The 14,430-nt window shown below is 36.9% G+C and overlaps 1 protein-coding gene and 1 long non-coding RNA gene across 3 annotated transcripts; both read right to left on the reverse strand.

Moving 5' to 3' along the window:
- Positions 1-3,095: 3,095 nt before the first annotated feature.
- LOC132992023 (programmed cell death 1 ligand 1-like) lies at positions 3,096-11,324 on the reverse strand. 2 transcript variants are annotated; one of them, XM_061061104.1, is made up of 10 exons: positions 11,207-11,324; positions 10,309-10,369; positions 9,813-10,075; positions 9,242-9,338; positions 8,718-8,984; positions 7,703-7,813; positions 5,667-5,735; positions 4,932-4,982; positions 4,122-4,248; positions 3,096-3,739 (listed from the first exon to the last, which is right to left on the reverse strand). In XM_061061104.1, exons 2-10 carry the CDS (start codon positions 10,361-10,363, stop codon positions 3,256-3,258), a joined length of 1,524 nt encoding a protein of 507 aa, XP_060917087.1. In that variant the 5' UTR covers positions 10,364-10,369; positions 11,207-11,324; the 3' UTR covers positions 3,096-3,255. The 2 variants fall into 2 exon arrangements, with proteins under 2 accessions (XP_060917087.1, XP_060917088.1); XM_061061105.1 differs by lacking the exon at positions 5,667-5,735.
- Positions 11,325-12,133: 809 nt separating this feature from the next.
- LOC132992565 (uncharacterized) lies at positions 12,134-13,128 on the reverse strand. The gene is made up of 3 exons (XR_009676348.1): positions 13,022-13,128; positions 12,267-12,400; positions 12,134-12,219 (listed from the first exon to the last, which is right to left on the reverse strand). It is a non-coding gene; the product is annotated as an uncharacterized LOC132992565 (long non-coding RNA).
- Between the last annotated feature and the right edge of the window lie 1,302 nt (positions 13,129-14,430).

Consider the following 14,430-nt stretch of genomic DNA (forward strand, 5'->3'; position numbering starts at 1 on the left):
AAGAATATGACCAAATCAATCAGACCCTGCCTTTTAAAGTTATTCGTTCAAAGAATACAAATGTGTTTAAGAGGTATACATGTTTAAGTCATTTCTACTTTTAAAGTGTAGATTGTGTTTGTACTAAAGCCAAAATGAACCTTTTTAAAAATGAACAGTACCGTCCTATAGATTGAACAGGTTGATGAAAAAAGGAGGTTCATTTTCACTGACAGAGAAAAAAAATCCTTCAAAAGTGTATCGTGAAAAAACAAATTCTTAAAGGGTTTTAAAGAGTAAACATAGAGAATGTGAACGTCATGCAGTTGCTTCTTGCTTCATAGTCCTCAGTGTGTATATTTCAGAAAACCATATTTTCCAAGATCGCACAACACATTTGGTAATCCCCATGACTCGAAATTCTCACCATAATCCGATCCACAGTTCAGAGTCATTTGGCCTAAATGAACTAATCTCATACAGTTCCTTTTCTCATGTAAATGCTGACAGACAGTCTTCTTAAAGTGACTGTGTGCCTATAAAAAGGACGCTGAGTTTACAGGACCAATCAGGAGGACACGGTTGATTTAATCACAGCTGAGATGGCAGATTAACAGATGTAGTCAGATACTTTCTAAGCCTGGCTAAGCAAAGCAGAAAGCATGCTCAGTCAGTGCTACTGTTGAAGATTTAAGACAGGGAAGTTGTCAATAAAGCAACAGCTGTTGAATGCAAATCAATCCCTTTTGACACTAAACACACAGTGTGAGCAAGAAGAAGTAATATAAAAGAAGATTGTTTATTAATCCCACAAGTGGAAATGTCTTTATATATGAGGTTTTTTTTCAATTCTAGTGTTTTTGTTTGTTTTCTCACAGCCATTCCTTGTTGAATGCTGCTGCAATGTTACTTTTAATAGCTAATATACTATAAAAGACCTCATATCAATACGTAAGAGTACATTTATTTTATTTCTGATTGAATTTCTGACCTATTTATTACCTTATTTATTTATTGAATTAGCACAATAGCTTAATTTCATTTGTTGTCCTCATGCAGGCTCTTACAAGAAACATAAAACAAATATTACAATTAAAGAACAACTCAAAGAATGGTCCACAAGACGCCTGGAGTTCACATTTTCCCACCAAAATTGGACAAGTTTGTGACATTACAAACTTGTCCATTCAGAGGAGAATGCAGATGTTAGCTATATGTCTGGTTTGTATTTAGCCAATGTTTTAGTTTTCTTTTAAAGGCAAGTTGTCACAATCTTTTAGTCTCTTTTAGTCAGAAGCGAGGAAGTTCCTGGTAAGAATCCCTGTCAGACAGAACTGTGTAGAGTTTTGTCTTCTGTGTGATTTCTGTGTGATTTCTGTGTGATTTCACTCCGGGTACTCCGACTTCCTCACACAGTCCAAAGAAATGCTCTTAAGGTTGATTAGTGACTATAAAATTGGCCATAGGTGTGAATGTGAGTGTGGCTGGTTGTCTGTCTCTATATGTCAGCTCTGTGGTTGACTGGCAAACAGTCCAGGGTGTACCCAGCCTCTCGATGACAGCTCAGATTGGCTCCAGCCCCCCTGCAGTAAAAAGCGGTATAGAAAATGGTAGTCACCTTACCCTTTCTTTGTTTACTTTGTAGTAGGATTTTGTTTGTTTGTTTGTTTTTCCCATACAATTTTCAAGTTTGATGGCCAGATTTTCAAAGCATATTGTAGCTGAAGCTCCTACACATATGAATATAAAAGGAGTATGAGGTGTTTGAACATCTGCAGCATCATCCTCAAATAAAAGGACAGTGGAAGAACCTATAAACACAACATTGACCTTTCCTCACCAGATAAAGTTTTTGTCAGCTAACACTTACCTTTACAAACATCAACTAGACATAGAGCACCACTGACATCCATTTGGTGTTCATGTTCTGTTTGTTTGTTTTTGTTTTCATTTTTAGCTCTGTTTTTGGTCTCCACCAAGTGAAATTGTAAATTACACCCAATTTGTCTATCTGCTGTTTGGTGCCAAAGAAGCAGAGGATTTTCTGGCACAACTTCACCAACTACCACGGTGCATGAAGAGTGAAAGGCTTGAAGAGGTCAAAAAGCTCCAGCAACAACCCTTGTAGTACGAAGATTAAGAAACCACAACTTTATTAACAAATTGACCGACGCATTTTGGCTTGTGGCTTTCATCAGGGTCATCAAGAATACATCCCCTATTTCAGCCAATAGGGTGCATGCAAAGTTGGGCTGGTTAGGTTCATTGGCCGTTTAGTGCCAGACACAACGTGTTCAGTGGGTTTATCACTGCTTGAATATCAGAAAATGAGTGAATCAAGTTGCTGCTGGCCACAAAACAAAGCTCTTCTGAACACTGAAAAAGTTTCCTGACTAAAGTGTTCCCTTTCAAGCCCCTGCCATTTTATTTTGTTTTAATTTGAACTTTTATTCAACCAGGAAGTCCCAGTGAGTGCATTATAAGAAGAGACAGTTTTTCTCTGCTCTATCAGCACATTCTTGGTAACTTTGAAGAGCAACACATTTGATGCTCGTGGCTCGTAACCAGTCAGACATGCCATGCTCCCCTGTGCGGGTAACATAAGTTAACGTCACCTCTCAGCTCTGAATGTAAATAAAACCCTTAATGCAGACGGAAATGACTAAATCATGATTCAAACATGCTGACTGACTGAAAAGCTTTCTCATGAAATGTTCCATTCTACAATTACTTGTTAACAAAGAAAAAAATGTCCTTTTTAATCAGGTTACTGGAATGAGTCGGTCATCTTGCCAGGAATATCCACAGAGTCAGTTCTCTTTTTCAGTCACAGCAACCCGATTCACTCACAATCTAGAGAATGGACCTGATGAGGAACTTTCTTTTTCTCTCAGACTGACACAAAACAGAAACAGAAACAACTGCAATCACTTGTAAAACATTCCAACTATCAGATCTGTGTAAGAAATGTTTCTAATGTGTAACGACTCTTTTAGTTGAATGAAAAAGGATGATGAGGATGATCAGAGATTATACCTACAAGATTCTTCAACCTTACAGTATGTAATGTGAGAAAAGATGTTCTCTCTTTAAAAAAATGTCACAGCTGTTCAGTAGAGAATAGAAAAGCAACATTTATTGTGCATGTCTCATATATTGATACAACTAGTATATTTGGGCATCTAAACAATCTGGCCCCACAGTAAAAGAAAATATGTACAAAAGTGTCTACATCATGTTTGCCTGAAATGTATTTTTCTCCTTGTGAATTCGGTGCTAAACATTTTCATTTTGGAGCTCCAACACCCGTCCTGTCCCCACTATTTCCCTGAGCGTGTCACAGTGTCCCACGCAGGTCGTGACCAGCACCCTACACCCTCCTCTTTCTCTCAGAAACGTCCTCAAGGTCTCATCAAAACTCTGGTTCCCTTCTGTGTATCCGTCCAACAGCAGCAGAGCCTCGCTGGAACGGCTCAACAAAGTCCTCAGCTTGTCTTCTGTTGTTGTCTTCTCAGTGAGAGAGAGTTGCGAGGTTATTTCCTGATGCAAGTCCCCCTTCACTCCGCTGCAGTCTATATAAAGGAGAAGTCCAACAGCACTGAGGTCAAGGAGGTCAGGGAAGGCATGTTTGGGTCCTTCAGTCCAAGAGGAGACCAGGATGTGTGCTAAAGTCGTCTTCCCGCTCCGGGGCGGTCCCTCGAGAAGGAGAGTCTCTCCAGCTTCTGGGAGTAAAGCTTGAAGGTTCACAGGCTGACCCTCACTGACAGAACAAAAAGAGCAAGGAGCAAAATGAGTCTTAATACAAAGCCCTGAATATTACAACACAAATATAAAAACTTAGACTTCCTTTGATACAGCTAGATTGACTGACACGTAAAGTTTCAATTCTTAATTCCCAGCCATGTCAGAATAGGCAACAAAATGCCACAATATCAATTCAATTCAATGAAGCTGCTTCTTTTTATGTGCTAGCGAGCTGCAGGATTGACTTTGGTGAACTCTGACTGCAGCAAATTTACACTGTTGAAAATGTCAAGCCATCCAGACAGAGCTGAAATGTATAGCCTCAATCATTTTAATAAAAATGTGTGTGAAGTGCGTAAAAGAGAAAGAGGGTCCAATAAAAAAAATGTGTGACTCACTTGTTTTGCAGCCTTTGAGGAAGCACCTCCACACCGAAAGCCTCCCAGTACTGTCTTGGCATTTCAGTGAAGGAGAGCTCTGAGTAATGGGCTTTCAAAAACGCCCCCAGTTTTTCCTCCGTACTGCCTGCAAAGCACAAAGGAGATGAGTGTGTTCATATCCACATCAATCAATCAATCTGTGTCATCATCGTCTACATAATGTAAAAGAAATCCTTGGTAGCGTAGTAGAGGCACAGAGTGTGCACATTGATATTATGAAAATCTAGAGTTATGTAGTTCAGTAGTCTAGTGCTGTCACAAATAAAAACAACTCAGTAAAAGTGAATTTCCTGAAATTTTGTTACTAAACAACTCTGGACATATTTCACACTATCTTTTTAACAAACAACACATTAATATATCTCCTAAAACTATCAGGTTTTCCTTCACAGACTCTGCAAAATAAAGGATATATAATCATGTCAAGCGCTGAAACGATCAGTTGATTGACCGCTGGGTCTTTAAAATAATTAAAAGACAACTTAAAATTCATCAATAAAATACGTTTTCAAGCTAAAAAAAAAAAAACGAATACACGCCAACTAAAGCAGCTAGTAGTAAACATTTGTTTCTTTTCCATAAATGTAATTATCAGTATTCTGTACGTATTTGGATCATAAGACTGTTGGTTTGACAAACAAGGCTTTTGAACACACCTCACAATTATTGGCAGATTAAAAATGAAAACAGGCCCTTCTTATCTATCTCATCTCATCTATGAAATGACAATTAGAAATCATACAAGCAGTACATGTTAGACTCTCTTACCTTCATTAAACATAGTTATCTCCTCCTCGTTTTCTTTTTCTATTTGCAGGCCTGGTTAAAAAAAAAAAAAAGCACGTTTGTAAGCAATTAAATCACCCACACACCTCAGTTTGAAACTAAGTAATCCAATAAAAAACTTTAACTTTATTTTAACCTTTAACTGCAGGCCTCTCTTTACTGAAAAGCATTTTGTCAGAGGTCATATGATGATTGTTAACTGGTTAAAGCACATTGGTCAACTGCATCACAACCTCTGGTGTGCATACTGTGTGAGCCTTTCTTACAGTTTAGACACACAATTATTTTTTTAAATAACAGTTTTATGACTACATCGGAACACAAAGTTAACTCAGTGTAGAGAGAAGACTTTCTATGTATGAAAACAAGCATCATTTATTCACAGATTCATTAATGCATTATTAACAGTGACCATTTTTGTAGCAGATTTTGTTTGCTCTCACAGTTGACTGTTTATGTTGCACATATCAGGACAGTCACTACTCTGTGCTTGGAGACAAAAGTACATATACACATACAGTATGTGTAGAGCCTTCCACACGTCACTATAATGCTTCTGCAGTGAGTTGCTGTTGTAACATCTTTAGTCATGGCTGTGGATTTAGTTTTATACTGTGACCAGACTATATCTATTACTTTCAATGGGAGTATAAATGAAGTGCATACAGGGGTGATGTACTTATTTGAAGTAAATCTTTTGGATTTGTTTAGACTTACAAAAAGCAGTTGAAACTGTCCTGCATGCTCCATTAACCAAAGGGTTCCTGGTGCTGCTATTTCTGCACCCTGTGGAGAGAAGAACATGCTATTAATCATGTTGGTTAAGTACTTCTTTATTCAATTCAGGGTAGACTTTTTGGTTGACACTGTTTAAAAAAGAGCCATTCTTGTATTTCTTTTAAAATCATAAGGTAAGCTTTCTATAGGTGGATGGTGATATATTGCATTGAATGTTTTGGCTTTAATTCTATTCATTGGATTTTGCGTTATCCTTATTTATTCATTTTTATTTTATTTATAACATTCTCCTCTTAAAAATCAGATCTTCGTTGAGTTTGTAAAAACTTTGTGTGAAGATCTGAGAACAAAAATGTTTCTAAAAGAAAACTGAGTACAAGTGATTGGTAGGGTTAAAAAATCAAAAATCTAATCTTTTTGGCCCTGCACTCTTAGAATTGAGACATTATGTTTCGTTAGAACTGCTTTGAAATTGTTGTCTCATGCCAACTTTAAAAAAGTAACCCATGATGTTTTTTCCGGATCTGTAACTTAAGTCCGACTTCTTCTTCTTCATTTTGACACAATCAAAGCTCAAGAAACGTGTTGTTGGCTTGCTGCTGATATGATGGAGGTGTTTTTTTATACTGAGAATCTTTCATGCCTTAACAAAAAAACTCAAATTCCCCTGTGAAAGAACCAAGACAACACTTGGTGTTTCCAAACCTGTTGTGACATCCCTCAGGTCCCTAAAAGCTAAGTCATGCTCCCATGAAAACATTAGTCACATGCCCACAAAAGATTCCCTCTCAGCAAAACAGACAACATTACGGCACCAAATCAGACACTTACATTCTATATCATTTCCCGAGCACTTCCTCTTTTACTTCAAAATGACGTGATTCAACATGTGTCACATGTCCTATGACAGGTTTACAGCTCAAATGACACACCGTTTTTATTACTCATGTGCCTGACATTTTTCTGCCAATTTGTCCCAAAAAATGTAGACTGCTAAATTGCTGTGGCTTAGAGCTGACTCTATCCGATCTGAAATGGGGCTTGTGATAAAAGTTCAGTTTTAGTTGGTCGATTAAAGTTGAGTTTGTTCTTTCAAGAAGTTCTGTCCTAAAAAGCAGCACTATTGTGGTGACTTCTGTTGGATGGATAATGAAAGTAAATAAATACGTCAGTTTAAATTCCTATAATGAATGCTCCACAATAAAGTGGATTATCCCCTTTTATTTCCTGCCTGTATCTGTGCACATCCTGATGGGAAGTCCAGCCCTTCAGTGACATCGCCTAACTGCACTGTCATTAACTGTAATAATGTCAAGACCAAAAACTCCCCAAAAATGACTGCTTACAGCCACTGTGGTGCAGGACGATTCTACAAGTCAACATTGGGGACAGTAGCACATTTTATCAATGCCATTTCTACCCATAAAGAAATACTTTCATTTGCCTTCTTGTGTGACTAGCTTGTTAGCATTAGCTTGTGAAGGATACAGGCTGAATAAAAGGATCTACTGGATTTGTTAGAGGCGCAAAACAGCAACATTGACCAGATTAGTCTAAAAAAATAAAATAAAATTGGAAGACATGAACTTCAGGGATTCAACAACATGTTGTGTATGCCGTTTGTAAAGATCACTGCCTTTATAATATGACGGGGTTTATATACATGTCAGTGCTGATCCTGAACATCTGCAACACAACAGTAACCTCAAAGCCTGTTGTGCACTGTCTCTCTGCATCTCATTTTTTCTCATTTATTTTAGAGAAATGAATTCACTGACTGGAGTCTGGGCTTAAAGAACATCACAATATATACTGTACATAACAAAAATGTTTGTAATATACATTTCATACCGTATCTTTAACATTTACATTAAATGTTAGTTAAATGTCTGAAATTTAAAACTGAATTATGTGTAATGCTGTGGTTGTTGTAGGCAAATTTCTCAATGGCTGAAAATGGAAAGAATTCAGCGAAAAAAGAAAAAGGATTATTGAGCAGTTGAGCAAATAGTTACCTTTGTGACGTTGGTACATGAGAACTGCAACCGTTATGCCAACCATGGTTACTACAATGCACATTATAATGATGAGAGCGTTGTTCTCTTCATGAAGAACAGGCATTTCATCTGTAATAAAAAGAAGGATAAGTGTTTATAGCCGGAGTATCAAACCATGTCAAGTGTTGGCTCAATGGGAGTAATACCCATGCTTTAAATGTTTGACCACAATGGAAATAACCAAATAAACCAAAGAATGCTAAAAACTTCCCCTTAGTGTTAAAGATTTTTACAACAGCACAGCTATTAAAATTACTGCTTATTGGTTTCCTAAAAGCTAACTAGGCTTAACAACTTTTTTGTTGCTGCATTTACTGTCAATGTTTTTTTAAACTCTTTGAGACATCCTGTTTTTTATCTCTTGACATCTGCTGAACTGTCACACCTCATAAGCATTACAATACTTTGCCATGTTTTGCTCATAAAGTCAGAGAGAATATGGAACATTTTTTGCACACATGTAAGTGGAAAGTTGAGCCACCTACATACATATACCAAGGAAGCCTTGTTTCCACATGATGAAAAGGGATGACGTAAAAGTTCTCCTAAACGCTGCTTTAAAGCTTAACCACAACAAACACCACCTACAGCTCCCCTGAACTGCAGGCTAACACCTTGGTACTCTGGAATCATTTGTTGGCAAGAGCTGAAACGCTCCTATGTGACAAACGCCCTCTTTGTTAGTAACCACATGTGGTTTGAGAGAAGATATCTCAATCAAAAAGAGACATAACAGGAAACCATAGTAGGTGGAGATGACTACACAGTGTGATGACCTTATATTTTCTGTTTTTAGACGACAATACCCACGTCTTCACCATGTTCGCTTGTTATTGGATTCTTTAACTTTTTTATTTTAAGTCAACGTGCTGAGAAGAAATTGCAAAATTTGACACTGTCAGCATCTAAAATCGCTGTGATTACATCTTCATGCCCATTTAATTTTGTCTTGTCAAAAAACATTCACATTTACCTGGAATCAAAAACGTTGCAGAGGAGGCGTCCTTTACAAAGCTACATGTGTAGTTGTTTTGGTCTGATGGTTGGACATGAATTTGACTGGTGACTTTAAAGCGCTGGTCTGCTGTTGAGACAGTTGTTGTATTGGCATAGAGTCTCTGCATGTTTCCATCCTGCCACATAACAGAGGACTCAGGATATCCCTTAGACTGGCAGGTGAGCAGCACCCCATCCCCCTCTGCAACCTTCTGGATGTCTTTAGTGATGGCTTTATAAGTAGCTGTAGGGAAGAATCAGAAAGGAAGATTATGATGGAAACAGACAGGTTTTTGCAATGATTTTGTAATTATGATAAAGGGATCTTGCAAAATGGGAAGATCCAAGAGACTTTTTTCTTTTTTTTTACAAAATTGAGTAACTTTTTGTTTTGGTTTCATTTTCACAAAAAGGAGTAGAGACCAGAAATGAGCAAGCCCCCTTCTCTTAACAAAGTGCCTGAAAGTTTTCACCATCATACTGTTAGGGACAGATTATTACCTTTAACTGACAAAGTTATCGGTTTATAATCGGCTCCTTCAGATGTCTGCACCAAACACTTATACGTCCCAGAGTCACTGATCTTGAGTCCGGAGATCTGTAAGAAGACAAAAAAGAGAGAGTAGAGACCTTATTATTCAAATCAAGGACAGTGTTGTATAATCCCCCATTCTGTATCTCAAATGTCTAGTTCTATATAAGACCAGCTGCACTTTAATGTATGATAGTAATGCTTAGGTTAATCTCTTGGTTCACACTTTGTTTTACTCTAAGCAAAGGGGTTGTTTTCTGTCTGTTTTGGAAAGTGAATATTTTCCTGAAACAATATTGTGAACACGGATTGTAAATGGAAAAAATATGACAGTAAACTTTTGCATGTTAGTACAGTTAATAATCCATCATACACCACGCTGGGGAAATTTACCCTCACACAGGAAATTCCAAAGAAAGATGAAGAGATGGAAAGCCTAAACAAGTTCGCCAAACACTTCCAGGAAAATTGATAGGAGAAACCCTATCAACCAGAAATTCTATGTAAATGTGATGTGATCATGTCCTTGCAAGTATTTACCTGTAACCTGGCCAAGCCAGTCTTCAGCTCCTCCCTGAGAAGCTTCACTCTGCCCTTATAGGCCGGATCCTGGGATTCTAAGTGCTCCTTTCCGTTAGCCAGCCAGTATACGTGTTGAGTAGAGGCAGAGTGGATCCGATGCCAGGTCACTTTTATGTCAGCAAGAGGGGTTGATAGATTAGGCTGAAACCTGCAGCCCAGCACAACATCTCCTCCGAACTCTGAGTCATACGTACTTTGTTCTACCTCCACAGTGAACAAGACTGCTCGGAAATAAACACAAGATAACGTCATGATTATATCAATTCCTAGATAGTCATCAAATGTTTACTTGGTAGAATATATTTACATCAAATTATGCTGAGTAGATATTGTTACCAAGCAGTTATATATAGACTTGTATATCAATGACAAATAGAACGATTTACTTGTATGTATTTGCATTTTCTGTTGATTTTATTATACACACATGAAAAAAAGACATTAGGATTCATACCTGTTAGTGATGGCTGAAACATGACTTGCAAAACTAAAAGAAGAGCCCAGTCCATTGAGACCTGAAGCGGAAACAAAAGGGACTTTTACATGTGTTGAAATAGTTTGGGCTGTAACTGTAACATGAGTCATTGTGCTGAAGAAAAGCCAGATGTGAATTCCAGAGTCCCACATTTAAAAAAAAAAAAAAAAAGAACACGATTTACTCAGCCACATACAAACTTACAAAATGTTGTCTGGTCACATATTCTAAGGCAAAGATTTAGTGAGAACAATGCATGACTGAGCATTGTTTTGCCTAAGGTGCCTTAAATACACTCTCTCCACACTTTCAGTAATCCTGTCCCAATCAAGCTCTACCTGCAAGGCAATTTTACTTTTAAGCTTTTTGCTAAGAGAAAAGTTCAGTAAATAGCGAGTTCATTATTTTCTGTGCTGATTTCCTCTTGAAATCGAAATTAAATATGGAGTTGTGCAGAATGCTGTTTGGTTTAGATGTCTTTGATTATTAAGCACAGTCTACAGTCTCGCTCACATAGGAATTATTTAAGTATATTATATAGATTAAAAATGTTAGTATATTCAAGTGTATTCAACGCTTGTTGTAAACGTGTTTACTAGCCTATCACACTGTATTGTTGTTCCAGCTTCACATGTAAGTTCAAATCAAATAAACATATCCAATAAGAAATAAATACAAGTCTTACGGATAAAAAAAATGACAAAGAAATGCATAAATAAATGCAGACAGTAAAACGCCTCAAAAGTAGCATCATCTAAAGCAGCCTAGTAACAGGTTAATTCTAGGCAAACAATTAGCCTCCAATAACTTGAGTTAATGGTGTGAGAGTTACACTCCGGACTGTTATATAGGATATCAATCAGTGAAGTTTTCTTACCTGCAGGTTATGCAAACGCTGGCTGTATTTTCATATGTTGTTTCCTCCTTCCTTTAACTCCACCGAAGTGTGTGTGCTGTGTGTGCTGCCGCTGTCTTATAGAGGCGGGCGTTTCTTTCTCTCTCTCTCTTGCTATCGAGGGATACCTCACTTCTGTCAACACCATGTCAACACACGGTCACGCTACACGTTTTCTGATGACTCATCAGAACGAGAGTACAGCAACGAGTTCCAGTAACCTGAAGTCCAAAACATCATGAAACTAAAATGTACACTTCAAACTGTTTCATTGGCTTTGTTCATTAGAGAGGACACGCTCGTGCTCTCAGTGACACTGCACGTAGACTACAGTACAAGGAAGTAAAACATTCCTGTGCGGTAACAAGCAGAGGGAAATCTGACAATAGCCGTGCCGTAATAAATAATTATCGGCCGACACTGACATTCAGGGTAATGACAGTCTGCTGCAAGTGCAACCGGCTGCTCAAGCAGGGACGAGGAGTAACGTTAAAATGAGTCAAGTCATTTGATTTCTCAGAATGCTGTCAATCAAAGCTAGAGTTAACAATTTCCCGTGTTACCACACATTTGTCAACCTATTCATTCTTTTTTTTTTTTTTTTTTTTAGGTAGGCCTATATAGACAAGTTCAACAATGTGAGCTTTTGTAGTATCTGTAATAATAATGTTCCCCCATAAATGATAGATATAAATTACCCATTTTTTGAAAAAAAAATGTATTGATGGTTTTAAAAGAAGTTTTGAAATTTACATTTTTAAGGCTACATTTCAATCTGCAAAAAACAGTAATGTAGCGTAGTGGGAAAATACTATCTGTCTGTTGCCTTCGTTTGACCTTAAAAGATTGAGATCTTCGTGCGTCATTTAGCAATTAGAAACTGTTTCTCTGTATGGCCTAGGTCTGTATTCTCCAACAGGAACTCTCTTCAGGATCTGGGTACAGCATGATCCTAAATCAGTGCCCTCCTGACAAAGGACTTTCTGTTGGTGTTCCTCCGAACCAGGGACCTTATAGAAAGAAGCTTGCACAGATAAATCACCAGGCAAACTAGCAGAAGGTGTAGTCACTAGGGCAAGCTGAAACCAATGACGATGTATCACTCATGTATATGTAATATACCTACACACTCATGTATATGTAATATACCTACACACTCATGTATATGTAATATACCTACACACTCATGTATATGTAATATACCTACACACTCATGTATATGTAATATACCTACACACTCATGTATATGTAATATACCTACACACTCATGTATATGTAATATAACTACACACTCATGTATATGTAATATAACTACACACTCATGTATATGTAATATACCTACACACTCATGTATATGTAATATAACTACACACTCATGTATATGTAATATAACTACACACTCATGTATATGTAATATAACTACACACTCATGTATATGTAATATACCTACACACTCATGTATATGTAATATACCTACACACTCATGTATATGTAATATAACTACACACTCATGTATATGTAATATAACTACACACTCATGTATATGTAATATACCTACACACTCATGTATATGTAATATAACTACACACTCATGTATATGTAATATACCTACACACTCATGTATATGTAATATAACTACACACTCATGTATATGTAATATAACTACACACTCATGTATATGTAATATACCTACACACTCATGTATATGTAATATACCTACACACTCATGTATATGTAATATACCTACACACTCATGTATATGTAATATAACTACACACTCATGTATATGTAATATACCTACACCGTGTGAAAGTATAAATATGCTCTGCAACCGGGACTGCCCCGGGAATCTTTGATGCACTTGTGACTGATGTTACTTTTGTAACTGATTACCCCTTTTGCAAAAGAACTTTACACAAATATACACAAAGACAAGGGACTTTGACTTGAGCTCTTTCATTACCAACAGAAAAATCCACAACAGTAGCTCTGTTGTTTAGTTTAAGTTTTTTTTATTTAGGCTAGGTCAAAATTAAATTCTCATCTTAAAAGGATAGCCTACTTACATGTTATATTAGATATCCTAATTGTATGCTTCTCGCAGGTGTGGTTTCTTCATCAAGGCCTACTGATGGAAAAAAAACAAACGCCTGTAGCTAATATGCATTTTTATTTGAGGTATATAGCTTATTTTTATTACTTTAGATTTCTGATAAGTTCTATTCTTTCAATTGCATAATATCGTATGTACTCTTCTTTTAATTGTAAAGTAAAATCTAGAAGTAGAAAATGAAGATGCTCAAGTAAAGGATAGGCTATCATCAAATAGGACAAAGAACTTGAATTATTTAGTCTCTTTACCATTTGAAATAAAACACCATTAATGCCACTTGGCTGTAGTACAGCTAGTGAATTGGAAGTCAGTGCAGGTCAAGCCTTACATCTGCACCATCCCTAAACAAACAGTTAAAACATTCCAATTCAAACAAGTAGGCGACACATTTTCCTGCCAAGGAGAATTTACAAAAGGTGTACATGTATCTTAAAATTTCATCATTTCCTCAACCAGCTTTGCAGATACCTCTGACATTATCAGTGCTGTTGCCATAAGGGAGTCTATTTTGGCAAAATTGTCATTGCCACTGGCTCATTGTAACCGTATTGTTTGAATAGAATAGAACTTTATTTGTCTACAAAGTGGAAAATTGTCTTTGGCTTCACAAGAACAAGACAGAGAAAACGTTATGACAAACAAGACAACATTCAAGCACAGCAGGAAACCAGGAGAGCGCCTGTAGTCCTCGACAACATCACAGTCAGCATGGTTCATGGATTTAAAATAATAATTTAGTATAATAAGCCAGAGTTTTAAGACATTTCATGAAGTTATAAAAACAGGTTTAAAAACAGTAATTTCATAAAACAATGTGCAGTTAGAGTTGAGGGGGGTCGTTTTTTCCTTTATGAATTTAATAATTGAAAACCCTAAAGAAATTTGAAATTATAACCTTACTGCCTTTACTCTTGTTACTACTTATTAAGTGTTAAGTCTTTTATGTAACCCAGTAAACTCAACTGTTGCCCGTCTTGGCCAGGACGCTCTTGTAAACGAAATTCTTAATCATAATCAGACCTTTCCTGGTTAAATGAAGGTAAAATAAAATGAAAAAAAAAACTCAAAGATTAAACAGATTACATTTCTATAC

The sequence above is a fragment of the Labrus mixtus genome, chromosome 17 (genome assembly GCF_963584025.1).
Source record: "Labrus mixtus chromosome 17, fLabMix1.1, whole genome shotgun sequence".
Taxonomy (NCBI): Eukaryota; Metazoa; Chordata; class Actinopteri; order Labriformes; family Labridae; genus Labrus; species Labrus mixtus.